This window comes from Xyrauchen texanus, chromosome 24 (genome assembly GCF_025860055.1).
Source record: "Xyrauchen texanus isolate HMW12.3.18 chromosome 24, RBS_HiC_50CHRs, whole genome shotgun sequence".
NCBI classification, from domain to species: Eukaryota; Metazoa; Chordata; class Actinopteri; order Cypriniformes; family Catostomidae; genus Xyrauchen; species Xyrauchen texanus.
The window spans coordinates 20,112,866-20,129,507 of NC_068299.1; the positions used below are offsets into that span (position 1 = coordinate 20,112,866).

The 16,642-nt window shown below is 40.2% G+C and overlaps 1 protein-coding gene across 2 annotated transcripts in view; it reads left to right on the forward strand.

The window, feature by feature from the left end:
• LOC127618260 (adenosine kinase-like) overlaps positions 1-16,642 on the forward strand; it is a 272,393-nt gene that overhangs the window by 181,004 nt on the left and 74,747 nt on the right. For both annotated transcript variants that reach the window (XM_052090626.1, XM_052090627.1), the window contains exon 7: positions 13,965-14,135. In XM_052090626.1, coding sequence (XP_051946586.1) covers positions 13,965-14,135 — 171 coding nt within the window. The remainder of the gene's footprint in view (positions 1-13,964; positions 14,136-16,642) is intronic.

Consider the following 16,642-nt stretch of genomic DNA (forward strand, 5'->3'; position numbering starts at 1 on the left):
TTTCTGGTGCAGAGATATGTGATTTGTTACTCGGTTGCTAGGGTAACCCCATCTGGTTGCTAGGCAGTAATCATAGTGATAGTAATCAAGTGTCCTTGCCATCCTGATTGAAATAAGTCAACCCGGAAGTCTCTACGCTTTTCTGATGCAGAGATATGTGATTTGTTACTCGGTTGCTAGGGTAACCCCATCTGGTTGCTAGGCAGTTACCTTAGTGATACTAATGAAGTCTCCTTGCCATCCTGATTGAAATAAATCAACCCAGAAGTTTCTCTGATTTTCTGGTGCAGCGATATAGTTACTGCTAAATGGTTGCTAGGGTACTCTGTTTAGTTGCTAGGGAGTGGCTTGGCAGCTGCCAATCATTAATCTCCAAAGGCTGCTTGTCAGTATGAATGATATAAACCAACTCCCATGCCTCTGTGACATTCAGAATGGAAGATATCCTCTATGGATTTTGGTTGCTAAGGTGCTCGACAATGGTTGCTAGGGAGGGGCTAGGAAGTGTTGAGGTGATTCATGATTGGCTGTTTGCTGCCCCGAGTGAAACGAGACCACCCTTGTGTTTCTATGACACTTCTATCCGGAGATATCCCTTTGATGTCTTTCATTAGAAGTCTATGGGACTTGTTGCTAAGGTGCTCTAAATTGTTGCTAGGGCGTGGCTTGATAGATGCAAAATGATCCTGAGATACTGATTGGTCGTCTGAGTAAAATGAGCCCGCCCCATTGTCTCTATGACACTGTGATCCAGAGCTATGTTGAATACAAATCCCAATGCCATTTCATTTCATGGGCCGTCCTACACCATTGTAAGTCAATTGGGGCATTTTTGGGCAGCTCCTGCCCCCAGGGGTGCAACTTTTACCCCATTTTGAGGTATGCTCTTACAGAGCCTGCCAGCCTCTTCAAATATGGCAAATCACACGTTTCTGCGAAATCCTCGCTCGGAGCTGTGACGCGTCAAAGTTTGTCGCAATGTTAAGTCTATGGGATTTTTCGGCCGCTTTTTTGCCCCTGGGGCAATTACCGTACCCCCGATCGCTTATAAAAGTCATAGCACACGTGTCCTCAATAGGCCGTTCGATTTGACACCTCATTCGTGGGTCTACGCCAAACGGTGCGGGACGAGTTAGGTGCCGAAGTTTTGTACGGAGATAGAATAATAATAAAAACTAGATGGGGACATTTCCTGAAGAAAATGTGAGTGGTGCTTGCCGTGGCAAAACTCGTCAAACAGCATGTTGTAACTTGAAAAGAGCAAAAATTATGGTCATGAATAAATCAACCCAGAAGTCTGTATGATTTTGTGGTGCAGAAATATGTGATTTGTTACTCGGTTGCTAGGGTAAGCCCATGTGGTTGCTATGCAGTTACCAAGGTAATACAATACATGGCTCCTTTCCATCCTGAGTGAAATAAGTCAACCCGGAAGTCTCTACGTTTTTGTGATGCAGAGATATGTTATTTGTTAGTCGGTTGCTAGGGTAACCCCATCTGGTTGCTAGGCAGTTACCATAGTGATACTTATGAAGTCTTCTTGCCATCCTGATTGAAATAAGTCAACCCGGAACTCTCTACGTTATTGTGATTAAGAGATATGTGATTTGCTAGTCGGTTGCTAGGGTAACCCCATCTGGTTGCTAGGCAGTTACCATAGTGATACTAATGAAGTCTCCTTGCCAACCTGATTGAAATAAGTCAACCCGGAAGTCTCTACGTTTTTGTGATGCAGAGATATGTGATTTGTTACTCGGTTGCTAGGGTAACCCCATATGGTTGCTAGGCAGTTACCATAGTGATACTAATGAAGTCTCCTTGCCATCCTGAGTGAAATAAGTCAACCCGGAAGTCACTACTGTTTTCTGGTGCAGAGATATGTGATTTGTTACTCGGTTGCTAGGGTAACCCCATCTGGTTGCTAGGCAGTTACCATATTGATACTAATGAAGTGTCCTTGCCATCCTGGTTGAAATAAATCAACCCGGAAGTCTGTACTCTTTTCTGGTGCCGAGATATGTGATTTGTTTCTCGGTTGCTAGGGTAACCCCATCTGGTTGCTAGGCAGTTACCATAGTGATAGTAATCAAGTGTCCTTGCGATCCTGAGTGAAATAAATCAACCCGGAAGTCAGTACTGTTTTCTGGTGCAGAGATATGTGATTTGTTACTCGGTTGCTAGGGTAACCCCATCTGGTTGCTAGGCAGTTACCATAGTGATAGTAATCAAGTGTCCTTGCCATCCTGATTGAAATAAGTCAACCCAGAAGTATCTACGCTTTTCTGATGCAGAGATATGTGATTTGTTACTCGGTTGCTAGGGTAACCCCATGTGGTTGCTAGGCAGTTACCATATTGATAGTAATGAAGTGTCCTTGCCATCCTGGTTGAAATAAATCAACCTGGAAGTCTGTAGTCTTTTCTGGTGCAGAGATATGTGATTTGTTTCTCGGTTGCTAGGGTAACCCCATCTGGTTGCTAGGCAGTTACCATAGTGATAGTAATCAAGTGTCCTTGCCATCCTGAGTGAAATAAATCAACCCGGAAGTCAGTACTATTTTCTGGTGCAGAGATATGTGATTTGTTACTCGGTTGCTAGGGTAACCCCATCTGGTTGCTAGGCAGTAATCATAGTGATAGTAATGAAGTGTCCTTGCCATCCTGATTGAAATAAGTCAACCCGGAAGTCTCTACGTTTTTCTGATGCAGAGATATGTGATTTGTTACTCGGTTGCTAGGGTAACCCCATCTGGTTGCTAGGCAGTTACCTTAGTGATACTAATGAAGTCTCCTTGCCATCCTGATTGAAATAAATCAACCTGGAAGTCTGTACTCTTTTCTGGTGCCGAGATATGTGATTTGTTTCTCGGTTGCTAGGGTAACCCCATCTGGTTGCTAGGCAGTTACCATAGTGATAGTAATCAAGTGTCCTTGCCATCCTGAGTGAAATAAATCAACCCGGAAGTCAGTACTATTTTCTGGTGCAGAGATATGTGATTTGTTACTCGGTTGCTAGGGTAACCCCATCTGGTTGCTAGGCAGTAATCATAGTGATAGTAATCAAGTGTCCTTGCCATCCTGATTGAAATAAGTCAACCCGGAAGTCTCTACGTTTTTCTGATGCAGAGATATGTGATTTGTTACTCGGTTGCTAGGGTAACCCCATCTGGTTGCTAGGCAGTTACCTTAGTGATACTAATGAAGTCTCCTTGCCATCCTGATTGAAATAAATCAACCCAGAAGTTTCTCTGATTTTCTGGTGCAGAGATATAGTTACTGCTAAATGGTTGCTAGGGTACTCTGTTTAGTTGCTAGGGAGTGGCTTGGCAGCTGCCAATCATTAATCTCCAAAGGCTGCTTGTCAGTATGAATGATATAAACCAACTCCCATGCCTCTGTGACATTCAGAATGGAAGATATCCTCTATGGATTTTGGTTGCTAAGGTGCTCGACAATGGTTGCTAGGGAGGGGCTAGGAAGTGTTGAGGTGATTCATGATTGGCTGTTTGCTGCCCCGAGTGAAACGAGACCACCCTTGTGTTTCTATGACACTTCTATCCGGAGATATCCCTTTGATGTCTTTCATTAGAAGTCTATGGGACTTGTTGCTAAGGTGCTCTAAATTGTTGCTAGGGCGTGGCTTGATAGATGCAAAATGATCCTGAGATACTGATTGGTCGTCTGAGTAAAATGAGCCCGCCCCATTGTCTCTATGACACTGTGATCCAGAGCTATGTTGAATACAAATCCCAATGCCATTTCATTTCATGGGCCGTCCTACACCATTGTAAGTCAATTGGGGCATTTTTGGGCAGCTCCTGCCCCCAGGGGTGCAACTTTTACCCCATTTTGAGGTATGCTCTTACAGAGCCTGCCAGCCTCTTCAAATATGGCAAATCACACGTTTCTGCGAAATCCTCGCTCGGAGCTGTGACGCGTCAAAGTTTGTCGCAATGTTAAGTCTATGGGATTTTTCGGCCGCTTTTTTGCCCCTGGGGCAATTACCGTACCCCGATCCGCTTATAAAAGTCATAGCACACGTGTCCTCAATAGGCCGTTCGATTTGACACCTCATTCGTGGGTCTACGCCAAACGGTGCGGGACGAGTTAGGTGCCGAAGTTTTGTACGGAGATAGAATAATAATAAAAAAAAGAAAAATAAAAATAAGTATGTGAGATTACAATAGTGATGCTTTGCAAGCACCACTAAAAAGAAAAATAAAAATAAGTATGTGAGATTACAATAGTGATGCTTTGCAAGCACCACTAATAATAAGTATGTGAGATTACAATAGTGATGCTTTGCAAGCACCACTAATAATAAGTATGTGAGATTACAATAGTGATGCTTTGCAAGCACCACTAATAATAAGTATGTGAGATTACAATAGTGATGCTTTGCAAGCACCACTAATTATATTATTTATGAAAAAAGAAATTCTAGCTTGAACTCCCTTCAACTGCCACTGTTGATATGAAATGAATAGATTATTTCATATGAAACTATAACATTTTGTCAAAATATAAGTTACTTTTACTCTTGTAAAATCTTGAAAAATCTTGTAATGGTGATGTGTAATGATTTTATTAAAAAGATTTGACACACAGCACAGTGTTGCTTTTTTCCTCAGTGCTGTTTGGCATGTCATTGCTTCCTTCTGTTTGAGAGGTTTGACTTCCTCCGTAATGCTTTAAACTAAAAAAGCCTCACTAGAATTGAAATTTGGTCACATCAGTTTTGAGGTCTGCGCTCCACAATATCGAGGGAAGCCCGGTTGTTGCACATGTGCGCCAGAGAGAAGAGCAGATCATGATCGTGAGCTGGTTCCGTTTCACTTGTGCGTAAGCGCAGATGAGAAGCCTTTATCTGATTGCAAGATTATCATTAAATCTGTCTCGGCAGTCCTAAATAGACTATCACTTGGGCAGCTGCCAAAATATCTTCCAATGGGAGAGCCAAGGCATTGTTCTATCCCTGCTGTTCGTGACCCAGTCTGAATAGACCTGCGACCCACCAGTTGAAAAACACTTCTCTAGATTATCCCTTATGTATTGACGCTTCTTACTTACATTAGCTAACATCTCTCAAGTACTTAAAGTTGAGCAAATAACATAAATCTCTGGGGTTTTTAAGGAATTCAGCCACTCTAATTATGTAAAACTCCTTTAGCTCTCTGATGGCCATCACGGGCAACCTTCTAATAGGGTTAATGTGTCAGGTTTGGGACTCTGTTTCCTATTGGCTTTTAAACTGGGTGAGTGTAATTCGCCCTGTCTTATGGTGCTACAAATGAGTGCTCTGGGCCTGCCTCCCCTTAGCTGCAGAATAACACACTCCACCTGAAGTGCCAGCAGAGAGTGTGTGAGGACGGATGGCTCTCTTTAATGGACTGGCCGTCTGCAAGCAGCGTGCACTCTGGCAATCCGATAATCACGACACGCACTGTGCCTCAGATACATGTCAGGTTAATTGAGGTGGTGATTATTTATTAATGAGCATTATTGCAAAATTGCTGATTACATATTTTTCTAGTGTCTAATTTCTTTACATAGTCATTTTGATCGTCAAAGTTTCTGTCAGCTCTCCAGAAAACTAACCTCCCCCTTTTCCACCCACAAAGACTAATATAAAACCCTCTCACTCCTTGGAGGATGGTGGTTAAGTCTTCTAATTCATGAAATATATCTTGCATTGCGCTCACCTGTTCACGCTCAAATATTGTCAGCTGAGAATCCCTTATTTAACATGTCGATCCACTGCATTACGTCAGCAACATGGTTAGTCATAAGCAACATCTTTTCATGGAGCAGTTTTGACATACGATTCCAGAGATAGATTTTCATGATCAATACCATCAGGTGTGTGTTTATTTTAAACAAGCCTCTTAACATAAAATAAATGTGCTGATTAAGTCCATCATACTCTGGACCAGTTTTTCTGATGGTCTTCCTATGTTTGTTATGGTTGTCTATGAATTTATTATGATAAGATGTTTTTATAATCAAGCATGGGTCTTTCCTTTTGGCATTGCATTGAGATAAAGACATGTTTGATGTGGCCCAGGAAGAAAAAGAAAACGAATGGCACATTTTTAAAAAGCTGGCAGCTGTTGAGCTTTCATGTCATAGGCTGACTGCCATTAGCCTAGATAAGGCCCTATAGAACATGTTTCTTAAGACACGCAAAAAGGAACCAGATGTCATGTGTACTGTGATGACTTTAATGTTGTAAGTTGAGCAGCAAACATCAAACATGTTGTCTAATACCTTTGGAATGCCAAATCCTGAAGCTTATTGCTGTTAAAATGGATTAATCTTCTGTTTTGTTGCCTTAATTGTGACACTCTTGATAAATCTCAAATATAAAGTGATGCACCAATATAACCAAATTCTAGGACAAAACGGAATGTTAAAATGCCAATTAAACCTGGACAATTTCATATGCACTTTTTTTTTTTTTTTTCTCCAATTACATTTTTTCGTTATTGGATGTTGAAATAAACCAAAGAAAACCGAAAGGTGCCATTATTGACATTTTCTGGCATAATGTTTTGATGGTCAAAATTTTTTGCTTGCATACAAATGGAAATTACCTGTCTTGTGCTTGAGTATTTCTATCAAATCCTATTTGTAAGTAAATAAAGTCGTAGTATCAAGATCAGGAGTCGGCAACCTAAGAAAAAGCATTGGCACATGAGTGAGAGAGATACTTTTATGAAATTTATGAATTTTAATCTCACTTGATTCATTTTTATTGATTTGATTGATTGGACAAAAAAGTACAATGATTTTATCACATGGTATTACCAGGTTATTATGATTCCTTGGTGCTAAATAACTCCCATATGCATGTTCCATGGCATTTACATGGTACTCTGTCCCTCACATCTGCATGCCAAACTACTTTTTGCAGTAATCATTACTTATCGACATCTTGCCTGTTTTATTTGGTTATGAGCTGAATTTATAATTGTCACTGTTATTAAAAAGAATAATTAAGGGGCCTGGGTAGCTCAGCAAGAAAACGAAACTGACTACCACACCTGGAGTTGCAAGTTTAAATCCAGGGCGTGCTGATTGATTCCAGTCAGTCTTCCTAAGCAACTAGTTGGCCCGGTTGCTATGGTGGGAAGATTCATGTTGGGTTTACCTCCTCATGGTCTCTATAATGTGGTTCTCGCTCTCGGTGGGATGTGTGGGAAGATGTGCGTGGATTCCGCAGAGAATTGCGTGGGTGTGGTGACGCTAGGTCTCCGCGGTAATGCTCTCAGCAAGCCACTTGATAAGATGCGCTGATTGACGGACTCAGATGCGGAGGCAACTGAGATTCGTCCTCCACCACCTGGATTGAGGCGCGTCACTACGCCACCATGAGGACCTAGATTGCATTGGGAATTGGGCATGCCAAATTGGGGTGAAAAGGGGGAGAAAATCAAATGATTTAAAAAAAGAATAATTAAAAATGACACTTGTCAATAAGGTTTCTAAACCTAAACTAGATTATTGTGGTTGATTAAATCAATTGGAAACACCAATCTACCCCACTATGCTTCTATCATTGGCTGACAATCACCTACTCCATCCACTGAAGTGAGAGACAGCAGTGTATTACTCGTTTAAGATGGCTGCTGTGATAGCCAGATGTCAGGACAGTGCAATCTGCTCCCAGCAGACCATGTATTGATCCTTCACGAGGGACTCTTACAGAGATAAAACCTGCGTATGATATGTGAAAGAGTGAAGATTTATCTCAAGGGCTCGGCCTGGAACAGAGAAGTTCACGCTGGCCTGCGTTTGGCTTCCTTTTCTCTCAGCACATGGGATTGAGAGGTCTGCTTACCATGCAGATTTAATAGAGAATGCTAAGGACAGGCCTTTGAAGGGCTTTAATAAACTGAAGCAGATGTCTGCTGTTCACAAGGGCCACGTCTTCTGCCGGCGAGCAGACTTGCCTAGATACACATGCATTTTCATGTGACAGACAGCAGTAATTCATAAATGATACATTGTGCATTAAGGCTGCTTTGAGTGACAGGTGACCTTTCATGTTGAGTTTGTGTTTTTTATGCAGAGGGATGTCCAGAGAATTGCGAAACTTTTTAAAGTGGGAAGAATTGTCGAGTTCTGAGGCAGTTGTGGCACTCTGCTCTTCCACTAAAGTTTTTCCTTAGAAAGTGCTGGTGGAGTCAGGTTCAGGGAGGAAAGAGAGCTGTGCATCCATTAAAGGTGCTTCCCTCTGGCCATCTCTTCAACTTCAAACACATCTACATTAAAGTTCCAATAATGCAGAGAGCTGATTCTCCCAAACGACACTCACACACATCATAGGCGAGGTGTGCTAATGACGGGGGTAATGCTGAGAGACGTTGGCACAGATGGTCCATTAACTCTGCACAGACAGCATCTAAAGCTACCTTGGATGCTGTTAAGGTTTTGCCAGTGTAACCACCAAGATGTGTTTTCAAAGGCATTTTTGTTTTCACTGAGTCAAGCCATTGCAAAGACTTGTCTAACTGTATGGCTATCTTATATGATGTGTATAACAACAAGACATCTGAAGAGGTCTTGAGGAAATTGTATTAATTACACTCTTTATGGAGCAAATAGTTTGATTTGATTGGTTGGTGTATTGGTTTGATTTGTTGATTAAACGAATGATTGATCACAAAAACTTAATGTGGCAACGCTTTATACACTAATGGTATCAAATGGTCTTACCATGGTACTTTGATACTTTTACCTGATTTTTTACCATCTTCATGTCGCATGGTTTCTTCATACACTGGGATCATTTTGTTAGTATGACTGATAGACTGATTGTTTGAATGATTGATCTAAGTAATGTGTAAAAAAGTAAATACAGACAATCAAAAATGAATCTAAAGTCAAATCTAAAAAATCTTATCTGAAGTATCTGCAGAGTTTATTTGGGTAAGTATCATGAAAAAAAATTCCTGGTCCTATTTTACTTATTTTAATTTCATGACAGTTCCGTTCATTTTACCCCATTTCTCATTACCGCAGCATGAGAAAAGGTTGTTATTATTATTTACTTATTACCGCAATGTGAAAGAAAAGTATATTATTGAAATGTTTAAGTGTTTATACATCATAGTATCACTTGCGTGGTATAGTTTTTGCTGAATTGGGGTGGGTAAAATGTGCCCCATTAGTGATATGTTCAAGTATCAGAAGCCATAACTCTCAGTGACAGTTTTTTATAAGGTTTTATCTGTGTGCTGTTTTTCATAGAGGGGAAAAAAGAGGACATCTGTTATTACTGACAGTGGCGGATGGATATTTTGTAATGTACACCCACATAGCAACACTGTACTGTATGCCTATGACTGGTGAAAGAACAAGCCTCACAGATTCTTTTTTTGAACTGTGTAATAGCTGACACAGTCACACTAAACACATGAAGGTCACTTAACACTCTCCACTCGCATCTACAAAAGCCTGTTCTGTTTTAATGGAGTGCTCCGAGTTATAGTAAAAGCCACCATTCCTCTACTGCACCCTTCTCACCCTCTCTGTTTCATTCTCGATTTTCTATTTTCTCTCTCTCCGTATCCTCCTATCCACCTTAATCTCACCTGCACTGTATCTCTGAATTATTCTCTCAGTACAAGAGGAACTGTATTGAAGGCAAAGGCCCAGCATAGAGTTTCAGGTTTAAATGTAAAGGTGTTGCCTTACCAGCTCTGTATTCATTCACACAAAGAACTGAGGAGCCTCTCTTGTTTCTCAGTAAGAACAGTTCAGACAAGACCTTTGTTGTCCGCTTCATCAGATGCAAGCATGTTGTTTTTTTTTTTCCTCTTTTCCTCTTGGAACAAAGGCTGGAGAGCAGCCATCACACTGGGCTCAAATGGCGCTCTCTCAATCTCTTAGGACATGCTATGCAAGTGAGGGGAAAATCACACCATGTATTCTGATAGCCTCTATGGGAGAATAATACATTTGGGAAAGTTTTAGAATGTCTTAGAAATATCAAGATGATTTTATGTTTTTTACAAAACTACACAATATTGTGCAATTCAAGTTTTCTTAAAGGTGTAATATGAAACGATATCGGAATTCCTAGGTTGCCTATTATAGACTGTAGACTGATTTTAATGCGACAGAAGCGGATCAATTTTGCCGGGAAAATTCAAAGGATGTGACGTTTATGCGTGCTCCTGAGAGCCTTGCCTCAGACAATAATAGCTTCTCTTCCGCTATTCAACAGCGACAACAAACTGCAACACTTGGTAACGTTATCTTAGAGATGTAATCCAGCAAACATCCGGCTCCCAGCACAACACCAACTCCTACACAAACTTTATGTAAGCCAAAAAAAAACACTTATCTACCGAATCCCATCTGGCTCAGTGGGAATGCGAATGTTGATGAGCGAAAACTAGAGTGAACACCGGCAGGGAATTTGATTCCTGGACGGACCTTCATTCGGTTATGGGGATCAAAACCGACCCTGAATTGAGATTCTTTTTATTGGACAGGTAAACTTACATAACTGCAAAGCATGTGAAATATAGTACCATAAGGATTGATCTGTGTAATTTTAGCTAACTTGATCTTGACAGCTAACGCTGACGAATTGCAAGCTACCTTGCTTCGTAACTTTCAAAACATTTCAACGATCTTCTCTTTATTAAAAGTCAGATATGCTGATTCACAGTAACTGTCATAAACAATGTTAATCTGTAATTATTCAGCAAGGTAAACTACAATAACACATTAAATGAATGCTAGACAATGTTCAAGATAATGCAAAAAGACCCATTCATTGGTGTAACGTAACTTGGCTATACAGAATATATATATACATTATGTCATTATAAAACAATAGTGAATCGATATATCAATGACAGTTGTGAGTGAATCACATCAATACTGAATTGTCAACATATTTTTAATATACAGTCTGTTTTATACACCGTTACTGTCCTTATCCACCTAATTTAGCTAACAGCTATTGGTAAAGCTGGCTAGCTAACGCTGACATAGGCTATTGTATAAATGCAGTCAATGTTATCATGCAAAGTGATTACTTCAAACTACAGTCTCGCATAGTCAGACCTATATCCACACTTTGTTTTAGCCCTTTTCCAGCACTGGAGAGTCAAATATAATATACAGTCTCAAAGTTTCTAGTAAAACAATCATAACTGTGTAATTTGAATCACGCTACCTCATCTGTTAGCATGATGCCGGTGAATTACATTCAGTCTCTTTGTACGTTACGTCATTGTTTTGGTCGATGCTCGCTCGCGTCCCTATGGATAGTGTGCACCATTGTGAGCATGAGCAACAGGTAGCTGGCTGCTGTTCCCTTAACGGTCACAGGTGTCATTAATAACAAGGGTTTCTGAATCTTACATACTGCTCCTTTGTCAAAATCAAAGACGGACTCATAATTTGCCTAAAACAGTTTTATTTTAGGCATTGCGAGCTTGCATTCATTGATCTATTATTTAAGTTTTATTCAAAATGATTATAATATTTTTTTTAATTAATAGTTATTATATAAATTATTTAAATTATTTTAGAATGTATTATGTAATTTTAATTATATACAGTGAGGGAAAAAGTATTTGATCCCCTGCTGATTTTGTACGTTTGCCCACTGACAAAGAAATGATCAGTCTATAATTTTAATGGTAGGTTCATTTGAACAGTGAGAGACAGAATAACAACAACAAAAATCCAGAAAAACACATGTCAAAAATGTTATAAATTGAATTGCATTTTAAAGAGGGAAATAAGTATCCAACCCCCTCTCAATCAGAGATTTCTGGCTCCCAGGTGTCTTTTATACAGGTAACGAGCTGAGATTAGGAGCACACTCTTAAAGGGAGTGCTCCTAATCTCAGCTGGTTACCTGTATAAAAGACACCTGTTCACAGAAGCGATCAATCAAAGAGATTCCAAACTCTCCACCATGGCCAAGACCAAAGAGCTGTCCAAGGATGTCAGGGACAAGATTGTAGATCTACACAAGGCTGGAATGGGCTACAAGACCATCGCCAAGCAGCTTGGTGAGAAGGTGACAACAGTTGGTGAGATTATTTGCAAATGGAAGAAACACAAAAGAACTGTCAATCTCCATCGGTCTGGGGGTCCATGCAAGATCTCACCAAGTGGAGTTGCAATGATCATGAGAACGGTGAGGAATCAGACCAGAACTACATGGGAGGATCTTGTCAATGATCAAGGCAGCTGGGACCATAGTCACCAAGAAAACAATTGGTAACACACTACGCCGTGAAGGACTGAAATCCTTCAGCGCCCGCAAGGTCCCCCTGCTCAAGAAAGCACATGTACAGGCCCGTCTGAAGTTTGCCAATGAACATCTGAATGATTCAGAGGAGAACTGAGTGAAAGTGTTGTAGTCAGATGAGACCAAAATCAACTTGCCGTGTTTGGAGGATAGCATGTTAAATGAACTACTAAATGAAAAAAAACACCAGCTGTGGAAGCTTTTAAAGTAATGTCCTATGATTAATAACAGTTAACATACTGTAGAAGGAATAAATAATAATGTACAGACAAGGAATAAAGTAGATGCGCACGAGCATGTGAGATTCTCCGTCCAGTTGCATTTTTTTCTCAATACCGTTGATAAGCAAATGTACATGTTATGGTAACCATCAATATTCAAACTGTGGTATACCTTGAAACCGGTATATCGCTGCAACCTATATATATAATGTACACACGTGTATATATAGACATATAGTTTTGTTATTAAAAAAAACTTTTACATTTAAGCAAATGTTTTAGGCACTTGTGAAAAATGTTGTATAGTGAGGATGTCTTCACAAATAATGGCATGAATAATTTTAATTTATCAATTAACGTCATACAAAGTCCATTAAACATAAAAAGCTAAATCAATATTTGGTGTGACCACCTTTGCCTTCAAAACAGCCCCAATTCTCCTAGGTACACCTGGACACTGTTTTTCTTGGTTGTTGGCAGATAGGATTTTCCAAGCTTCTTTGAGAATTCAACTGCTCAACTGCTTCTGTCTCATCATGTTATTCCAGACTGACATGATGTTCAGTGGGGGCTCTTTGTGGGCAATTCCAGAGCGCCCTGTTCTTCTATTCTAATCTTTTCTAAAATATTTCTTTCCTATTGACACACTAAAGTTGAAGATATAAATAGCCATCTTAAGACAAATGTTTTAGTGAAAAATCTTAAGTGCCTAAAACTTTTGTACACAGCATAATATGTATAAGTGATCCTCAGAGAACTGTATGACCTTGTTGTCATTCCTGTGTGAGGAGGTGGGCCAAGGTGCTATTTGTTGTATTGGATTGTCTCCGTGAACTCTCCCTGCTCTCTGACGGAAGTTTGAATGTAATTATAGACTCCCTTTGCCATCATTCATTCTTATCTCCTAAAACCTTAATCCTGTTTGTGCCTCATCATACTCTCCATTATATCAAGCTTAGTCATGTTTACTTCTTGCAGGAGGAACATGCTGCATTTTTCATCTGCTCCTAGTTTAAATTATGAGATTTATTGGTATCTACAAGCTGCAAAATCCCACATTACATTGTTGCACAATATTAGTTGTTATAATTAGAGATAAAACTCAAAACAAGACATGAAAGCTGACAATTACTTTAGCTGGTTTCTTAACATCATTATTAATAATGCTGACTCAGTAAGAGTTTGTTTAAATCCCTAATCATAGATATTATATACTTCGGTGTGAAACCTGTCCCTCACGGTGTGCTGCGGTCATGAATTATATCTAAAATTGCTTTTTTGTATTTAGTGATGAGACTTACTATTTTTGCCTGCCAGATGTTAAAATGGAAAATGAACCCATGACTTTCATAAGAGGGGACCCAAGTCATATTTACTCCCACTTATCTGAACACAATCTCAGAGGCTCTAGTCTCATAAACTGTAATATTTGACTTTCAATTCTGTGTGTTTCTCTGACAGGGGTTTTTCCTGACTGTGTCTTTGGAGTCGATCCTGAAGGTAGCCAAACACGCCTCTGAAAACAACAAGATCTTCTGCTTGAATCTGTCGGCTCCCTTCATTTGCGAGTTCTTCAAGGAGGCCCTGATGAAGGTTATTCCCTATGTGGATATTCTTTTCGGCAACGAAACGGTGAGTTGCCGTATATGGGCATCCTCACAATGACTAGTATTATGTGAAAGTGTGAAGTCCCTCCTATGTTATCAAGCAATGCAATGAAAATTTGGCCACCAAACATTTTCAGTGGAATAAATATTCTGAACATCTTAAACTTAAAATGAACATCTTATGAAATCTTGAAATATGAACAGAAACCTCTATATTGCGGCACTTGCACCCGCGCTGTATGATGGCATGCACACAGAGAAATTCTGTGTGTGACTGCACAATTTTCTTGCCAGTTGTAATCACTTCAAATACATGAATACAATTGAATGAAGTATAATTTTTCAAGTTTGTGCCCTGTGTGTCTTTCCACTTCTAATGTTTTTTCACCCAGTGCTGACTGTATTCATTGTGAGAGTAACACTGCTTAGACAGCCGCAGACTGGGTCATAAGAAGCCTGTGACCTCAGCGTTTGAGACTCAGGCTCTGGGGTAACGTTCTGACTCATTGTGGTCTCAGGTCCTGCTCTGTTCTGTGCGTGCGGTAGGGAGGTGTCACAGACAGTCAGTGTGGGTTATAGGTGTTTGGCATATGCTGAGAATAAGACCTAACAAGTTAAAAGCATTATTTCTACATCTGAATGTTTTTTCAGCATTTCAACTGTCTTTTGCTGCAATTTCTGACAGTCAGGGGGGAACTGACTGAGAATGAACTGTGCCCGCTGATAGTGCTGTTTGTTTGTTTGTTTGTTTGTTTGTTTGTTTGTTTGTTTTTAACACTGGATTCATTTAATTATTGGTTGCAAATCAGTTAACAGTGGAAAAACACAGGCAACAATTTAGTCCTAATCCATATTTGCATTGCACAATTTCCCATCTTGGAGGCCGGTTCTGTGTGCTAGGTTGTGGAGGATGCAGTAGACCTTGCATACTTTACTGGGACTGTTCCGCATCGCTCCACCAGTGTCATCCAGACATCTCATTTACAACAAAAACATAGTGGCAAACAAAAGTGGTGTGACTGTTTAGTGAATACGCCCCTCAGAGGTTTGCTCTGGCCACCAACAGGGATATACAGTACTACCTACAGCAGAGTTTACAATGTTCCCATCAAAGGCAAAGAACACTACCTACTGTGAGGAAGTTAAAACTCCACTGGTCATCCAATTTTCTCAACCCAAACTATTAATAGAGCAGCTGTAACAATGCTTTTAAACTGACACAACTACAATTTCCATTTTTCTTAGACTAATTAAATAGTATATATGATAGTAGCTGCAGTCTTTGTTGGGCGGTATTAATGCATTTTATTCTCTCTGTATGCCTAGCTCTCTGTGGGCTGGTATGAAGTGTTTTGGCAGCTGGAGCTTGTCTGAATGCTAGTGTGTGGGCAGGATCTAATGCAGACAGGCAGGCCTTTATCTGCGCTGACAGGGTTGGTGCAGCGAGATATGTCCAGGGCCCTGCACCAGCCTCACGCCCCCTTAACTGACACACATGAAGTGTGTAATACCCAGGGAGTGGCGTTGGTCTAATTGAGTCCTTCCCTGCTCCCCTCTCGCCTGCCTGCATGACATGAACCAGAGAAAGTGAAACATTTCCGGAAATGTAATGGCCTCCAGTTAATTAAGTGAGAGAGCCATGCAGTTAGAGCCCAAACCAGATGGCACTGAATTTATGCTTGCGGAAAATGCCGCACACACTTGCATGTATGCAAACACGTGCGTAATCTCAAACAATTTGCCCTCCATTTGCCACATACATGATAAAATTCAACAATGTGAATTGTCTGTGTCATTACAGATGAATTTGAGCAGAAAGCTCAGACAATGTAGATAAATGCATGATTAATTGGAACAGAATGAATAACCCTGACTGATGTTGTATAAGCAGTGATTAACTTGCGCTCAGAGCTCAGATTGTTTTAAATAACAGGGGAGTTAAAGCCATGATTGCTGGGAGGTTGCGAAATGATTGAAATCTCTCCACGGCTGCTTATGAGGGAGGAGAGAGACAAGAACTTGGAAGAGTTTTCTCATTGTGAAGTTCAACCCAAAGGCCCATGTGCTTGCACTGCCTTGAATAATGTTATTCATGTCTCAATAGCATCAAGACATAAAAGGAAATTGGAGGCTTTTGACATGCACCAGAACAAAGATGAAGATGATACACACAAACTTTAGAAGTATCCTTGTTTGCCTGTGTGTGTGTGTGTGTGTTAATGATTCTTAAATTAAAGCTCTCATGGAATCTGCATTCAGAGAACACAGCAGAAAGATTTCCGTAGAATTGGAATGCTCGTCATTCACAAACTTATACACACCACCCATCATTTTCTTTGTTTGTTAATTCAATATATTGACTAGTTTGATCATGTCATAAGCTACTATTTAAAAGAATACTTCACACAAAAATGAGAATTCTTTTGTCATTTATTCACCCTCATGTTGTTCCAAAACCTTATGACTTATGGTAAATTCTGAAGGCTGTGCTGGTTGCTCTTTTCCATGCAATTAAGCTGATTTGGAACTGAA